Below are 13,357 nucleotides of genomic sequence, written 5' to 3' on the forward strand. Positions count from 1 at the left end.
TTTTATAAAATAAAGGAAATCTAGTTTTCGAACTTGAAATCCCTTCCAATTTCTCTAATGCTACGTACGATATTCACAAATACTATTACACATATATGGGTGCTCTGATGTAAAGGTTAAAAAGGGTTGGTCTAATTCTGACCACTTTTTGGATTTAGACAGGGACTCCAGATAATCTTAGAAAGGCACTGTAGCCGTTAAGGAGCTGAATCCTAGTACGATGTGGTAGAAAGTTTACCAAGGTATCTGTACTGAGTATCTCAATGATTTATTCATCCAACAAGTAGTTATTGTGAATCTTGCTCCACGAATGGAGTAGGGTATAAAATAAAATCCCTGCTCTAATGGAGCTCCCACTTTCTTAGGGGAGACAGAAACTAAAAAATAAAGTCAATAAAAAAGAAAATTAACTTAAATTCGAGTAATAGGAAGAAAACAATGCACAGGGTAGAAGGCAGGGAAGAACAGAAATGCTCTTTAGATAAGACGGACTGGGAAGGCCTCTCTGGCTGGGAAGGGGTAGGGGTGGGTAAAATTCGAATAGAGGCCTCATGAAATACAGTAGACATTTAGAGAAGTAGCTGGGGAAAGCACGTTCAGGAAAAAGGGACATACCTGAGGGATGTCAGAGGAGCAGTCAGGAGGTCAGTGGTTGGCAGCTTAGCAAAAAGGAAAAAGAGGGGCAGGGAACGTGGTCAGAGAGGTTGCTGGGCAAGTCTGGATAGGGTTGGGTAGGGCCAGGGCAAAGTTTTATTAGGTTGGTGCAAAAGTAATTGTGGTTTTTGCAATGAAAAGTAATTGCAAAAACAGCAATTAAAAGTAATTGCTGTGTCATAAGAAAAAGAGATTCCTGATAGACACTGTGTTAGGCAATTCCTTAGTTGTTCTCATAGTAAACTGTGAGTTTTGGGACAGTTTTCTACACAATTTTTTTTTTAACAGAACCATAGTTCAAAGCCCACGAGAACATTGTCCATTTCTGTCTTGACACCCTGTTTTTTCTGAAGGCAATTTATGAGAAGAGTGATTTTTTTTCATTGCTAAGTTTTAGTAGCTGCCAGCTGATTGCTTCAGATACATGCAATTCACTCTCAAACACGAATTTTAAAATTCACACAACCATTAGAGTTCTTGGAACTCACAGATTAACTAAATTTAAACAAACAAGCAGATTTTAAGACATCAAATTTGCTGCCTGGGATGAAATTTAAAATAAGCCTGTAATAGAGAAGCTCTGCTTGCATAGTGTTAGTCTACATATTTTGAACACTTCCAAAAGCATAACTCGGCTAGGCGCGGTGGCTCATGCCTGTAATCCTAGCACTTTGGGAGGCCGAGGAGGGCGGATCACCTGAGATCAGGAGTTCGAGACCAGCCTGGCCAACATGGTGAAACCCCATGTCTACTAAAAATACAAAAATTAGCCTGATGTGGTGGTGCATGCCTGTAATCCCACTACTCAGGAGGCTGAGGCAGGAGAATTGCTTGAACCCGGGAGGTGGAGGTTGCAGTGAGCTGAGATCACACCACTGCTGCACTCCAGCCCGGGTGACAGAGCAAGAATCCGTCTCACAAAAAATAAATAAATGAATAAATAAATATAAAAAAAGCGTAACTCTTGGCAACAATCATGAGAGGCAAGGATATTTCTATTCTGCAGGTGAGAAGCTAAACTTATAAAAGTATAAGCTCTCTTTTTTTTCCAAAGCCAAACTACTATTTTTCCTAGTGTGCATTATCTTAGTTTACTTAAACTTTAATAAAAACAGAAAGAATTAGGATGTGCATGCATATTTTGAAGACCGTATCGGTCTTCAAAAAGATAGGGAGATAAACGCAGATAATAACCAAATTTTCTTTACAGAAAGGATAAACTATAAATAAATGATTTCAGATACAGAAAGAGGACAGTCTAAGGAATTGGGAGGAATAACCTTTGGAAGTCTTTAAAAACGAATTTTCTAAAATGCTTTCAGTGTAATCATGTCTAAAGTTAGAGGGATGACGGTTAAAACCTTTGAACGTCTCATCTAATTTTATATCGCACACTCACACATTTACACACTCACATGAGTGAAGAGATTCAGATAAACATGCATTCTCTCAAATACATTAATGTTTATCTTCACTTTATATTTGAGTAATTTTAGCAGATTCCAGGAAGAAGACATAGCTCATGAAATACAAATTTTTGAATGATTCAAACTGTCCTAATGTGAAATACTTAAAATCAAAACATTTAAAAATATAATTTTAAAAATAAAGTCTAAAATGCCAACTCCTTTGAGTAATTCGGCCTTTAATTCCTTGTTCCTGAGAGCATGAGAAAATGTGTGTCAAGACACAAGGAATTTTGGGCAATCAAAGAGAGAAAATAAACAATACTGCAGGGGAATTATTTAAGTGAATCCATCTGTTTTGTGCTATAAAACTCTCTCAGTGTAATTTTAATGGAACAAAAAAGGAACCAGCTTGTCTGATAAAGACATCTCTTTTTTTCCATGCCCAGATGGAAATGGACAGCCCGAATATTTTTTCCAAAGCAGAAATTGCATCTAAAGAGAATGCCAAAGAAAAAGAATCACAATACCATAATTAAAGTTCTCTATATTTTCAAATTTTGTATAGGAAACACAGAGTCTAGATTATAGGTGTAGAGATATCTCTTATCACTGCAATCGGCAGCCAAACTTACATGAATCCGGGAAAGGACTACTGCAAATACAGTAACTATAAATTCAAGGAATTTTTAAAGCAGAATAATATCATGGTAGCTCCACAATGTCAGTGACTCATACCAGAAGAGCAAAATTGAAAATACAAATTATATTTGAATCTCCTGCTTTTAAGCTTTAATTAAAGGAGTCCTATGTGATTTCATTCATTTATTTTATATTAGTAACTGCATAATAATTTGTGTTTCAGCTATTTAAAATTAACATTGATTGACTGAACTAGAGGACACGCTGTTTACTTGATTTGCGCAAAGAACAGATTTCATTAGCCCTCTCTGGAAACAGGGTATTTATCTTTCTGTATGCCTCTTCTTACTTCATACTCGCTTTCCCTCTGCCTCATTGCCTATTGCTCTTAAATGTTTCCTCAGACTCTCTTCACATTTCATTTGATTCCATTTGCTTACACTCTTTGCCACGAGGGGGCTCTTCCCAGCTTCTTTCCATGGAGTTTATGGAAAACCAGGATGCATCACAGTCAACTGCATCAAACATGTCACAACCACTTAGCTCCATCAACCCAAACGGGGAAGCAAGGATTTTAAAGCAGAAGGGCCCATCTGATTGGGGAGAGTTGTAATCTCTTTTCGGCTCTCTGATTCTTGATAGATGTGTTTGTCTCTTTTGGCAGACCTTTAGGAATTTAATTAGTTGGACTCAGCATGCCTGGGATATAGGCTATTTTATAAACTTTTAGCTGTGCTGTGACAGCTGTCTAAAGATGCCACAATGCAAAATCCGCTCCAAAATGATCATGATGGAAATGCCTTATGCACTTGATGGCAAGAATGGAAGGGGGCTCTTGCTATGCCTGTGGCTCTCATTCCTATCACCTGCCCATGTAGTATCTTATGTGGACATTCCTTTCCTTTTACACTTTGCTCCTTTGCTCTTTCTTCTAGAGTGCAGTCATACAAACTGGGAGTCAGGACGGAGGAATATGAGGCTGTTCCATCATTTGCTCTGATATTTCCAGTGTCTGCCCTAACCATAATTTTCCTAACCATAATTTTCAGCTTCTTGATCTTATCATGTTGGTTATTCAATATTTTTTGTGTTATTACTTAACCGAACAAACAGGGAGAGAAAACCAAACCCTTCTATTATCTTGTACCCACCCAAGGACAGAATTCAAAAAATCCTAATTTTAAATTATGACAATTTGTCATCCTCATTTTTTTTCTAGTATGAAGTCATTAGGACAAAATAAAGTATTCAGGATTAATTTTATGACCTAGAGGAAGCAAATTACTTAACCTTCTTTTTCCTCAGTTTCCTCATCTGAACCCCCTTTTTGAGCTACACATGGATTTAGAACACTTAAATTTATATTTCATCTCTTGAATTACGTATTATTACTGTCTGAAATCTTAATTCTGTCCTTAAAAAATCTTATAAAAACTATTCACAAATCTGGAAATACTATTATTTATGAATTTAATGTTTGTTTGGATTGACTCATGGTTTTCAGATTTGTTTAACGTTTTCATTAGATCTCAAACTTTCTCTTCTTCTTTCTAGAACACATCCATCACATATTCTTTCTAGAACACATCCATCATATATTCTTTCTAGAATATATCCATCATATATTCTTTCTAGAATATATCCATCATATATTCTTTCTAGAATATATCCATCATATATTCTTTCTAGAACATATCCATCATATATTCTTTCTAGAATATATCCATCATAAATTCCTTTAGTAAAGATTTGGCAGGTGGTAAAATTTTGACTTCTTTCAAATTGTCTTTAGTTCACTCCTATTCTTATAAGATGAATCTGCCAGGCACAAAATTTTAGGTTATCATATTGTTTCAGAAATTTGAAGAAAATATTCTCCTGTGTTCTGACTCCCAGTATTTCTGACAACTCTGCTCTCAGCCTGACTGCCTTTTCTGAAAAGGAAATTTGTCTTTTCTCTGGTAGACTTTAGGATTTTTGTGTGTGTATATCTTTGGTGTTGTGTAGTTTCACTATTTTGTATCTACGTATGAGTTTCTTTCCATTTACTAGGCTTCTCCTAAGTATTTTTTGTCTTCTATCTGCTACTAAAACTATGATTACATATATCATGTACATTAGACTATTTTTTCTATATCTCCTAAAATCTATTATATTTTCCAATTCTTCATCCATGTTGCTTTCTGGATAATTTCTTCCGATCTTTCTCTACCCAGTTTACTCATTCTCTCTTCAGTAGTCTACTATGCTATTTAATATTTCCTTGACTACATTTCCAAAAGTTACATTTAGCTGCTCTGCAGTTATGTCTTTTCTCATTGCTATTATTTTTCCTTAAATATGTAAATTTTTAAATTAAATTTTAATTTAAATATTTTAACCCTTTTACAGATCTAGAAAGTTGTATTTTTGTTTCTGCTAACTCAAACTCACGGTGTTTCTTTGTGCAATTAGTGATCCTGGTTGTAAGCTCCATGTCTGAATCTGATCTGATAAAATCTCATGGCCCTTACCTGGTGATGCTTCCCTTCCAAAAGTATCTGTATGTATTTTTGTAGGGAGCCAAGGGGTCCTACATACCTAAAACCAGTTTAGCACCCCTTTAAGAGTCTTGGGTTTAATGTGGAATTCTCAAATGCAGTTTCTTCACCTTGCTGGAGTCCCAGATGATTCTCCTTATTACTTAGCTAATCCGTATTTGCCTTCAGGAATATCTCAATTTAGGTATTTGCCTACATTATCCTACATTGCCTGGCCCTGATGAAAGCTCAATTTTATTAGCAGGTCATTAATGACTTCTAAGTGGCAAAATTTAATGAACATTTCTGAAGAGCAGAGAGGACCAGATTAGTTGTTGGAAAAGTAGATTACCTTAATAGTCTATTTTACTGATGCAATTCCAATAAAATGGTACAAAAAAGCTATCGAGGCAAAGCACACAATTCTGAGGGACTAGGTTCCCATAAAGAAGAGAACCTCAGAAAGGTGAACCAAAATCCTGCAAATTGTTCTTCCCTTCATAGCATGATTTACTGACTATTAGCATGGAGTAAGAAGTGAAGGATCCAGACAGAGGGGTGCAGCTATTTGGGAGGCAAGCCAGCAGAGCTTTTAGCAATGTCATGAGGCTGGTGACATAAAAATTGGAGTTTGGGGTTGCCATGGCAGCCAGAACTTGAATGTTTCATATCTCGGTGGGAAGTGGGCAGTTTTCCTTTTAACCATTTGATGAACTCTTAAACTGCTAAAGGCAGAAGATTAAGAACCTAAGCAGGAAGTTACTGAAAATCTCATTGATATTTTCTGTAATACTGAGAAGTGAAACTGTGAAGTTAGATTCCAAAAAGGAAAGGTCAGAGGAAGTCTCCCAGGTTCTTAATTGGGCTTCTAGGGGAAAGGCAATTCAGAGAGAGAATCTGACAAAAACCCCTATTACAGTTTTGGGTGAGCAAGGACCCTGAACAAATGAGGTAGTCTTCCCCAATATCATTTCATGTTCCTATCTAAAGCTTTATTATTCTTAATTTTGATATCTAAATTCCTTATCATAGCTCATGTGTAGTAAATGAAACACTTCCTTGAATTCATATATCATACTCCTGAAAAATAATTTTAACAGACACTAAAAAATTGGAATTTCTATTATGAGATGATGCTACCAGAGATGATCCTTGATGGTAAAAGTGATCTTCTATGCATCTAATTAGTTCAAGACAGGAAATCTGATACAACAACTTTGAAAGAATCTGTATCATCACATAAGGTAGAAATTTAACTAATTGGTTATTGAGACTTTTAAAAAATAACTATTTGGTTATGAGAACAGACAAACCAAACATATCTGAATATAGGGCACCCTCAGAATATTTCAATGCTTAAGGTCTGGTTTACTCTAGGACTCCACACTCACAGTATGAACGCTTCTCCAGTTAAGTTACTTACCTGGTCGACTTTGCTTTTTAGCCTTTACATGGTTAGCTGCAGAAATAGCATAGGATGAAGTAAAGGATCTGCTTTTGGTGAGGGTCATCATCACTGGATTATTCCAAGAATCAGGACTAAAAGCACCGTAAAGAGAGAATTAAAAGAAAGTTAAAGAAATTATCCATCAGTTATTGGGCCAGTCTTGCCAGAACCCAACCATCACTTCTCTAACAGATTTGCCAATCTGAGTATTGGTTCAGGTTCAGTGACAGAACCACTGTACTTCCAAATGATGAAACAGATTATGTAAAAACAATCTGTGTTGCAGGGATATAGCAGTTATTCATCAAGCATACTGGGTTAACAAAGAGGAAAGATAACTTTATTATCCAATTAATAAAAATTAAACACCTTCTCACTGTACTCTAAAATTACATTCCTCACAGATCTTCTTAAAGAGGCTTGCAGATTAACTGGTTAAGATGCGGGTGAATTTACGTAAGCTGTAAGTGTCATAATGCTTACTTCAGTACTCTATTATTTTTGGTGGATCTGTATTCAAAAATTGAATGACCATGAAATCATTCAAAAATAATGGTCTTTTTTTGCATTATTTCCTTATGACAAATGATCTAGTCAAATTCCCTTTTTACAAATTCCCTTGTAAAGAGGGACATGCCAACAATGGAGGTGATGCTAAACACACTGATGATATGTACTAGGAAAAAGGCAATGGAGAATCTTCATCTAGCAAATGCTTTTACCAGGATGTACTTGGTCTGCCTAGGTTGCTTATTGTAAATAAATGTGGAATGAATAGATTCATGGAAGACTGAGCTAGAGAATGTTATGTAAGTCATGCAATTATTGTGATATAAATTTTGGAGGTATTCCAAGACAAAATTTCTCTGTATGTGTTGCTTAAAACTTAAAACATGTTGAATCTGAAATAGACTCCATCCTAATTTGGGAGAGAAGGGAATTTCGAAAGTTGTGTTGACAATCTTGGACTGCTCCAAGGGAAAAGTGCTTGGTCTGTGTTTTGCTAACACCTGTGTCCTTTCAAGCACTAGTAACCCTCTTGGTACTGGGTACAATCTATAATTTACATAAATATAATTTGACAATTTGGTCTTTTGCCAATCTTAGATTGGCAATGTAAGCAGGATGTGCCTGGTCTGTCTGGGTAGCTTATTGTAAATAAACCTAAAATTGATAGAATTATGGGCTCATGGATGCATGGAGATTGCCATATAAGCTTATAATTAATATGATATAATTTGGAGAGGTTCCAGAGCTAAAATGGTTCCCTCTGTGCAAGTAATATTATGCATGCATTGCTTAGAACCCTGCATGCTAAATCCAAACCAGAACATGTGCTAATGTAGAATAAAGGGACTTTCAGAAAATTGTACTAATAGACCTCTCAAAGGAAGGAATGCCAAGCATGGGTCTTACCATTGTCTATATCCTTTGATTAATAGTGAATTCAGCAATGGGTAAGATGTGTAATTTGTGTTGAGGTCAATTTGACACTCTGACACTTGTTATCTCAATTTTTTTTTTCCATTTCAGAGAGATTTTTCTTCAACTACTGACCCAGGTATTTTAAAACTTCATCTTTTCTCCTTACTTCTAATAGCAGTTTTCCATATATGAGGACATTTGAAATGTGGTATGACCTTCAGCAATTATAAAATGCAATTAAGTAAGGCATAAAAATATTTGTTTGACATCCTTCTCAGAAAGCACATCCTAGGTATTTCACAAGTTCTTGGCATTTAGGAAATAATGAGCTGAAAGAAACTTTGGATATGAAACAGATAACAACACTGACTATTTTCTGGTGATGCTGGTCCCTTTTAATTCATTTTGCTGGATTGACTAACTGATTACTGTGAAGAAATATTATGTAATGTATATGTGGCCTAAATGTTTGTAGTTCTCATTACATAATACAGTGAATAGGTTTATTACTTTTACTTTTCTAAGTAGACTTTTTAAAGACAATGCCTTACAGTAACTGAATGTTTTAATATATCAGAAAGATATATTATGAAGGCTGTCTCAGCAATTTACTATTTTTTCAAATAAAAACATTTAAAATGCATTCATTTTAAAGTTTGCAAAATACATTAGAGTATCTTTAATAAATGCAGATTTAATGAACTCAAGATAAATAACATCCTAGTCATATCACATTCTTAATACAATAAATAATTAATTGTATTTTACTATTAATACAATAAATCAATGTATTATATTATATATAAATGCATTATAGTTCACAGGTGCTTTCATATATTGGTTTGTGAGACCCTCACAGTTTTCAGCTTTTCATCACTGTCCTTTATTTCCTGATTCCTGTTTAAATTTCATGAATATGAAATAATTTGGATTCTGTAAAGAACAGCTTAGGAAAGCCTTTACATGGTGTCCTCATGTTGGCACAGCAGAGGAAAATGAGCTATGTGCCTGTGATGGAAGATCTCAATCTTCTTCCCAAAGGTGGTCTTATGCTCTTATTATCCCTGTAATGACTCCATTCTAGGTCCTTAAACTCTGATCAGGTAACAGTCTCTTTTGCCAAGTTTACTGCTTTCTTTTTGCCTGAATATACAGGCAGGGGTCAATTCCAAGGTCAACTTGGAATGATTTAGGGTCTGATTTATTTCAGCTTTTCCTATTTCTCTAAAGCCTATTTTTTAAGCACCTACTTGTATTCTTCCATCTAATTTACCCCTCCAGTTATGTCATAGTTCCCCTTTTTCCTAATGACTCCTTGTAATTGGGTACAGAGATTCTGGCAGGCTAATGACTTGCCTCTAAGAACATAGTACATTTCTGAGTGGTAGGGCCAAGACCCTTCAGATTCTCAGTCCAGTGTGCTTTCTACCAGATTGTATTTAAAATTACCCAGGGGTAAATTATCCAGCTGTATATATAAAGGAATATAAGTTTTGTGTTTCTAATTTTTATTTCTCATTCTTATTCTTCTTTTGATCAATGTAGTCCTTCCTCAAAGAGACCCAATAAACAAACAGATATGGAAAGGAATAAATAAAAGGGCTAAAAGGAAAGAGATTTCAGGGCTAAAACTCAAAAGAAGGTTTTGACTGTGATTTATAATCAAGCCAAAACTAGTTGTATTTAGTGGTGGTACTACTGCCACTTACTTATAAATAGTTTTCCCTCAAAGGGATCAAATTCTATTCAGAATGAATTTCCTTTCTTCACAATGATGAAGGAAATATATTGCTTTCAGATTTTACATCAGTACTTTTCACAGGACAGTGAGATTATGAGATAGTATATTAGGCAGTGAGGAAAACGTATGTCCAGACAAGACATCTATGAGTATTTTTAGGAATGAGAGAATGAGAATCAATGGAATTGTATGCTATTCCTTACTTCTATTGTAAATATTTGGATGATCCATTTTACAAAGAATGACAAGATCCTTGGGCATTAAGTTCTTAAAAGTTCTTGGAACTTTCTTCCTTGTCACGATTTCAATTTAAACCCTCAAGTTCATTTAATTGACTAAGAGAAGAGAAAAGCAGGGGAAATAGGATTTGACTAGAAATAATAAAGAATAACAGAAAAAGGGCATTTGAGAAGGCATGAGTGGATTTTTGATTGATAGAGTCATTCTATGGAAAGGAAACCATGAGGCATTACCTATACTATGACAGGAAACTTAGCAAGGTGCATTGGCAAAATAGGCAGACTCTAATAATACACACGGAAAATGTAATTCATTTTATTAAGCAATAGTTAACTATAATACTATCAGCATTTATCAGTGTTTGCTGCTGTAGCAATTGTCAATGATCAACATTTTTAGAGAAAAATATTACCATTGACTTCTAATTTCAAATGTCAGGAAAATTTTCATGAAACACTGCATAATCTCTTCTTGTGTCATTTACAAGTTTTACAAAAGTCCAGGTAATAGGATGGAGTGGGATTATACTGACATATAAAATATATAATGACATTTGAGTTTGTTTCCAATTCTATAGATTTCTTAGAATACAAATAATATGGAAGAAACCAATTAAAAATTTTTAATCAAAAAAGAAAAGTCAGCAGTCATTAAATTCTTAACATCTGAAATATTTCTATTAGTCTTAGTATGGTGGTTTATTTATATCCAGGCTAAGGATCAGGAGAAATCATGTAATATGACATAGATGTGGATATTTTTCATTCATTAGGTCATTGAGAAAACTGATATATGTGTTTCAAAAGCCTGAAATCATGTGGTAAATGTTCTCAAAATTAATGAATTTGAATAAAGTATGATAAGTATAATATTTTTATTCTAAATAGAAAAGGACACAGTATCTCCCTCTAAATGCACTTTCCTTGGCTATTTTCTTCAAGATTCTTTTTAGATGTTAATATAACCTTTTCTTTAGTTTTGATAATTTTGGCTTTTACGTTGCTTTGAAAAATTGGAATTAATATCCTCAGAAAAGTGTAAATTACCAAATGTTCGAACATATCTAGGTGTTCTTAGGATGATCTACTTTTGATTTGCTCTTTTGTCTTTTGTACAACGCTAATACAGCTGGTCTTGTGGGAGGCTAATGACTGGGCTGGGGGCATCTCATATCAATTGCAAAAGTCAAGTTATATGCTTTTGATTTAAGGGTCTCAGTATGAATCTCAATATAGATAAAATTACCTACCTTTATCCTGAGCTTAACCCTTCCCATTTAAGGTCACAATGGCAGAGACCACATCAGGTCATTCTTTCCACTTATATTTAAGGCCACACAACAGATGTTAAGCCTAATTATCTGATGTTAACCCCTATACTGCTCTGCATTTAAACCATGTACCCTTTCCATTTTCAAAGCTGACCTCCAACCAAATATAATTGGTTAGCCTTCCTTCTCCTGTAATTTATAATTCATTTTTGGCAAGTAACTTCTCTAAGAGACATTAAACCAGCAGGAGCCATATGCCACCTGGATGAAGGTGCTTCCTGCAGTTTGATGCTGGTGCTGCGGTCTCTCCGTACTGGTGCAGGCTCCAAGGTGGGTAGACCTGTGGCCGAGGTGGTGGTGGTCCAAGTGGAAGAAACTCGTCTCAACAAGCCAGGGGGCAAACTCCTTCTCAGGCGCTAGGAAAGAGACTTGACTTCATTACCAAGCATATTTCATATCTCTTAAATTTTATGTAATATAATAGAAGGAAATGAGCTTTTAATTAGAAGTGAATTGACTAAATTATATTGGTTGAATATCACCTATCTAAAATTTGAGTGCTGAGAAATTTAATAAAAGACTCTCTGGCCAAAATGAATGCATATTATAAAAATAACCAGCCGGCACGTGGTGGCTCACACCTGTAATCCCAGCACTTTGGGAGGCCAAGGCGGGTGGATCATCTGAGGTCAGGAGTTTGAGACCAGCCTGGCCAACACGGTGAAACCCCATCTACCAAAAATACAAAAATTAGCTGGGCGTGGTGGTGGGCACCTGTAATCTCAGTTGCTCGGGAGGCTGAGGCAGGAGAATTGCTTGAGCCTGGGAGGCGGAGGTTGCAGTGAGCCAAGATCACACCACTGTACTCCAGCCTGGGTGACAAGAGCAAAACTCTGTCTAAAAAATAAATAAATAACCTTTTAGGGTCTTTATTTCAATGCTTATACAAATATGCGATTATAGGAGTGAGAGTCAATTACCTCTGGGATAATTTTCTATTTATTCAACAGGATTTACACACCTATACACACATATTAGTTATTATGAGAAGTTTTTCCTCAAAAGTCACTTGTTTGGGGGCATGAATTAATTTATATCACCTTGCACCACAGTCATACCCCCAAGTATTATTGACTTTATTATCTTCATTTACAAATGAAAGGAGCTCAGTGTAAGAATGTAAGTCTTTCATAAAATGCACCACTTCTCTTATGATTAATGTAACTTAGACAACAGAGATATGGGTAATGTCATCAGTGTCAACTCCTCTTAATAGGAGACCCTGCTGGCCAACCTGCTGTTCCCCTTCTTATTTCTTCTCCCACCATATCCTAAACAGGACATGTAGCATCATCTGCACTGAGACAAGAGTCTGGGATCACTAGGATGAGCACCAACACTCTAAAGTGGGTCTTGACCTTAAAAGTTAAACTGGGCCAGGCGCAGTGGCTCACGCCTGTAATTCCAACACTTTGGGAGGCCAAGGTGGGTGGATCACTTGAGGTCAGGAGTTCGAGACCAGCCTGGCCAACATGCAGTGAGCGAAAATCACGCCACTGCACTCCAGCCTGAGCAACAGAGTGAGACTCCGTCTCAAGAAAAAAAGAAAAGAAAAAGTTAAACTGAAGGTCTTTTTCCTACAACTTCAGCAACAGTCATAACAGACAGAACCACAACCCACTTTTATCTGTGGGTAATCACTCCTAATAAACCAACCACATAGGCATAGTTCACAAAGACATTCTGCTCTTCCAAAGAAGGTAAAAAATTTTGAGAAGTGAATTATATGTCACCCTGGGATTTAAGAATAGCTCTGATATTAAATAGTTTCCAGTGTCTCTTAAACATCTGAATGTGCATCTTAGAAGGTAATTCAGTTGGAAGAGAAAACTCAAACACTCTTAAATACCAGGTTTCTTGCCTTAAATCTGTCACTGACCTCAGGTCTAATTTGAGATCTGAAGGAATCAGTTAATCTCTCTCTCCATTTCCTTACTGTCATATTATACTTAG

At 35.8% G+C, this 13,357-nt stretch overlaps 1 protein-coding gene across 4 annotated transcripts in view; it reads right to left on the bottom strand.

The window, feature by feature from the left end:
• The window catches only part of PDE3A (phosphodiesterase 3A), a 304,284-nt gene that overhangs the window by 44,499 nt on the left and 246,428 nt on the right, over window positions 1-13,357 (bottom strand). For all 4 annotated transcript variants that reach the window (XM_055280443.2, XM_055280442.2, XM_055280441.2 and 1 more), the window contains exons 4-5: window positions 11,606-11,760; window positions 6,645-6,760 (exon numbers count right to left, since the gene is read on the bottom strand). In XM_055280443.2, the coding sequence (XP_055136418.2) occupies window positions 6,645-6,760; window positions 11,606-11,760 (271 nt within the window). The remainder of the gene's footprint in view (window positions 1-6,644; window positions 6,761-11,605; window positions 11,761-13,357) is intronic.

The sequence above is a fragment of the Symphalangus syndactylus genome, chromosome 5, assembly GCF_028878055.3.
Source record: "Symphalangus syndactylus isolate Jambi chromosome 5, NHGRI_mSymSyn1-v2.1_pri, whole genome shotgun sequence".
Lineage (NCBI taxonomy): Eukaryota > Metazoa > Chordata > Mammalia > Primates > Hylobatidae > Symphalangus > Symphalangus syndactylus.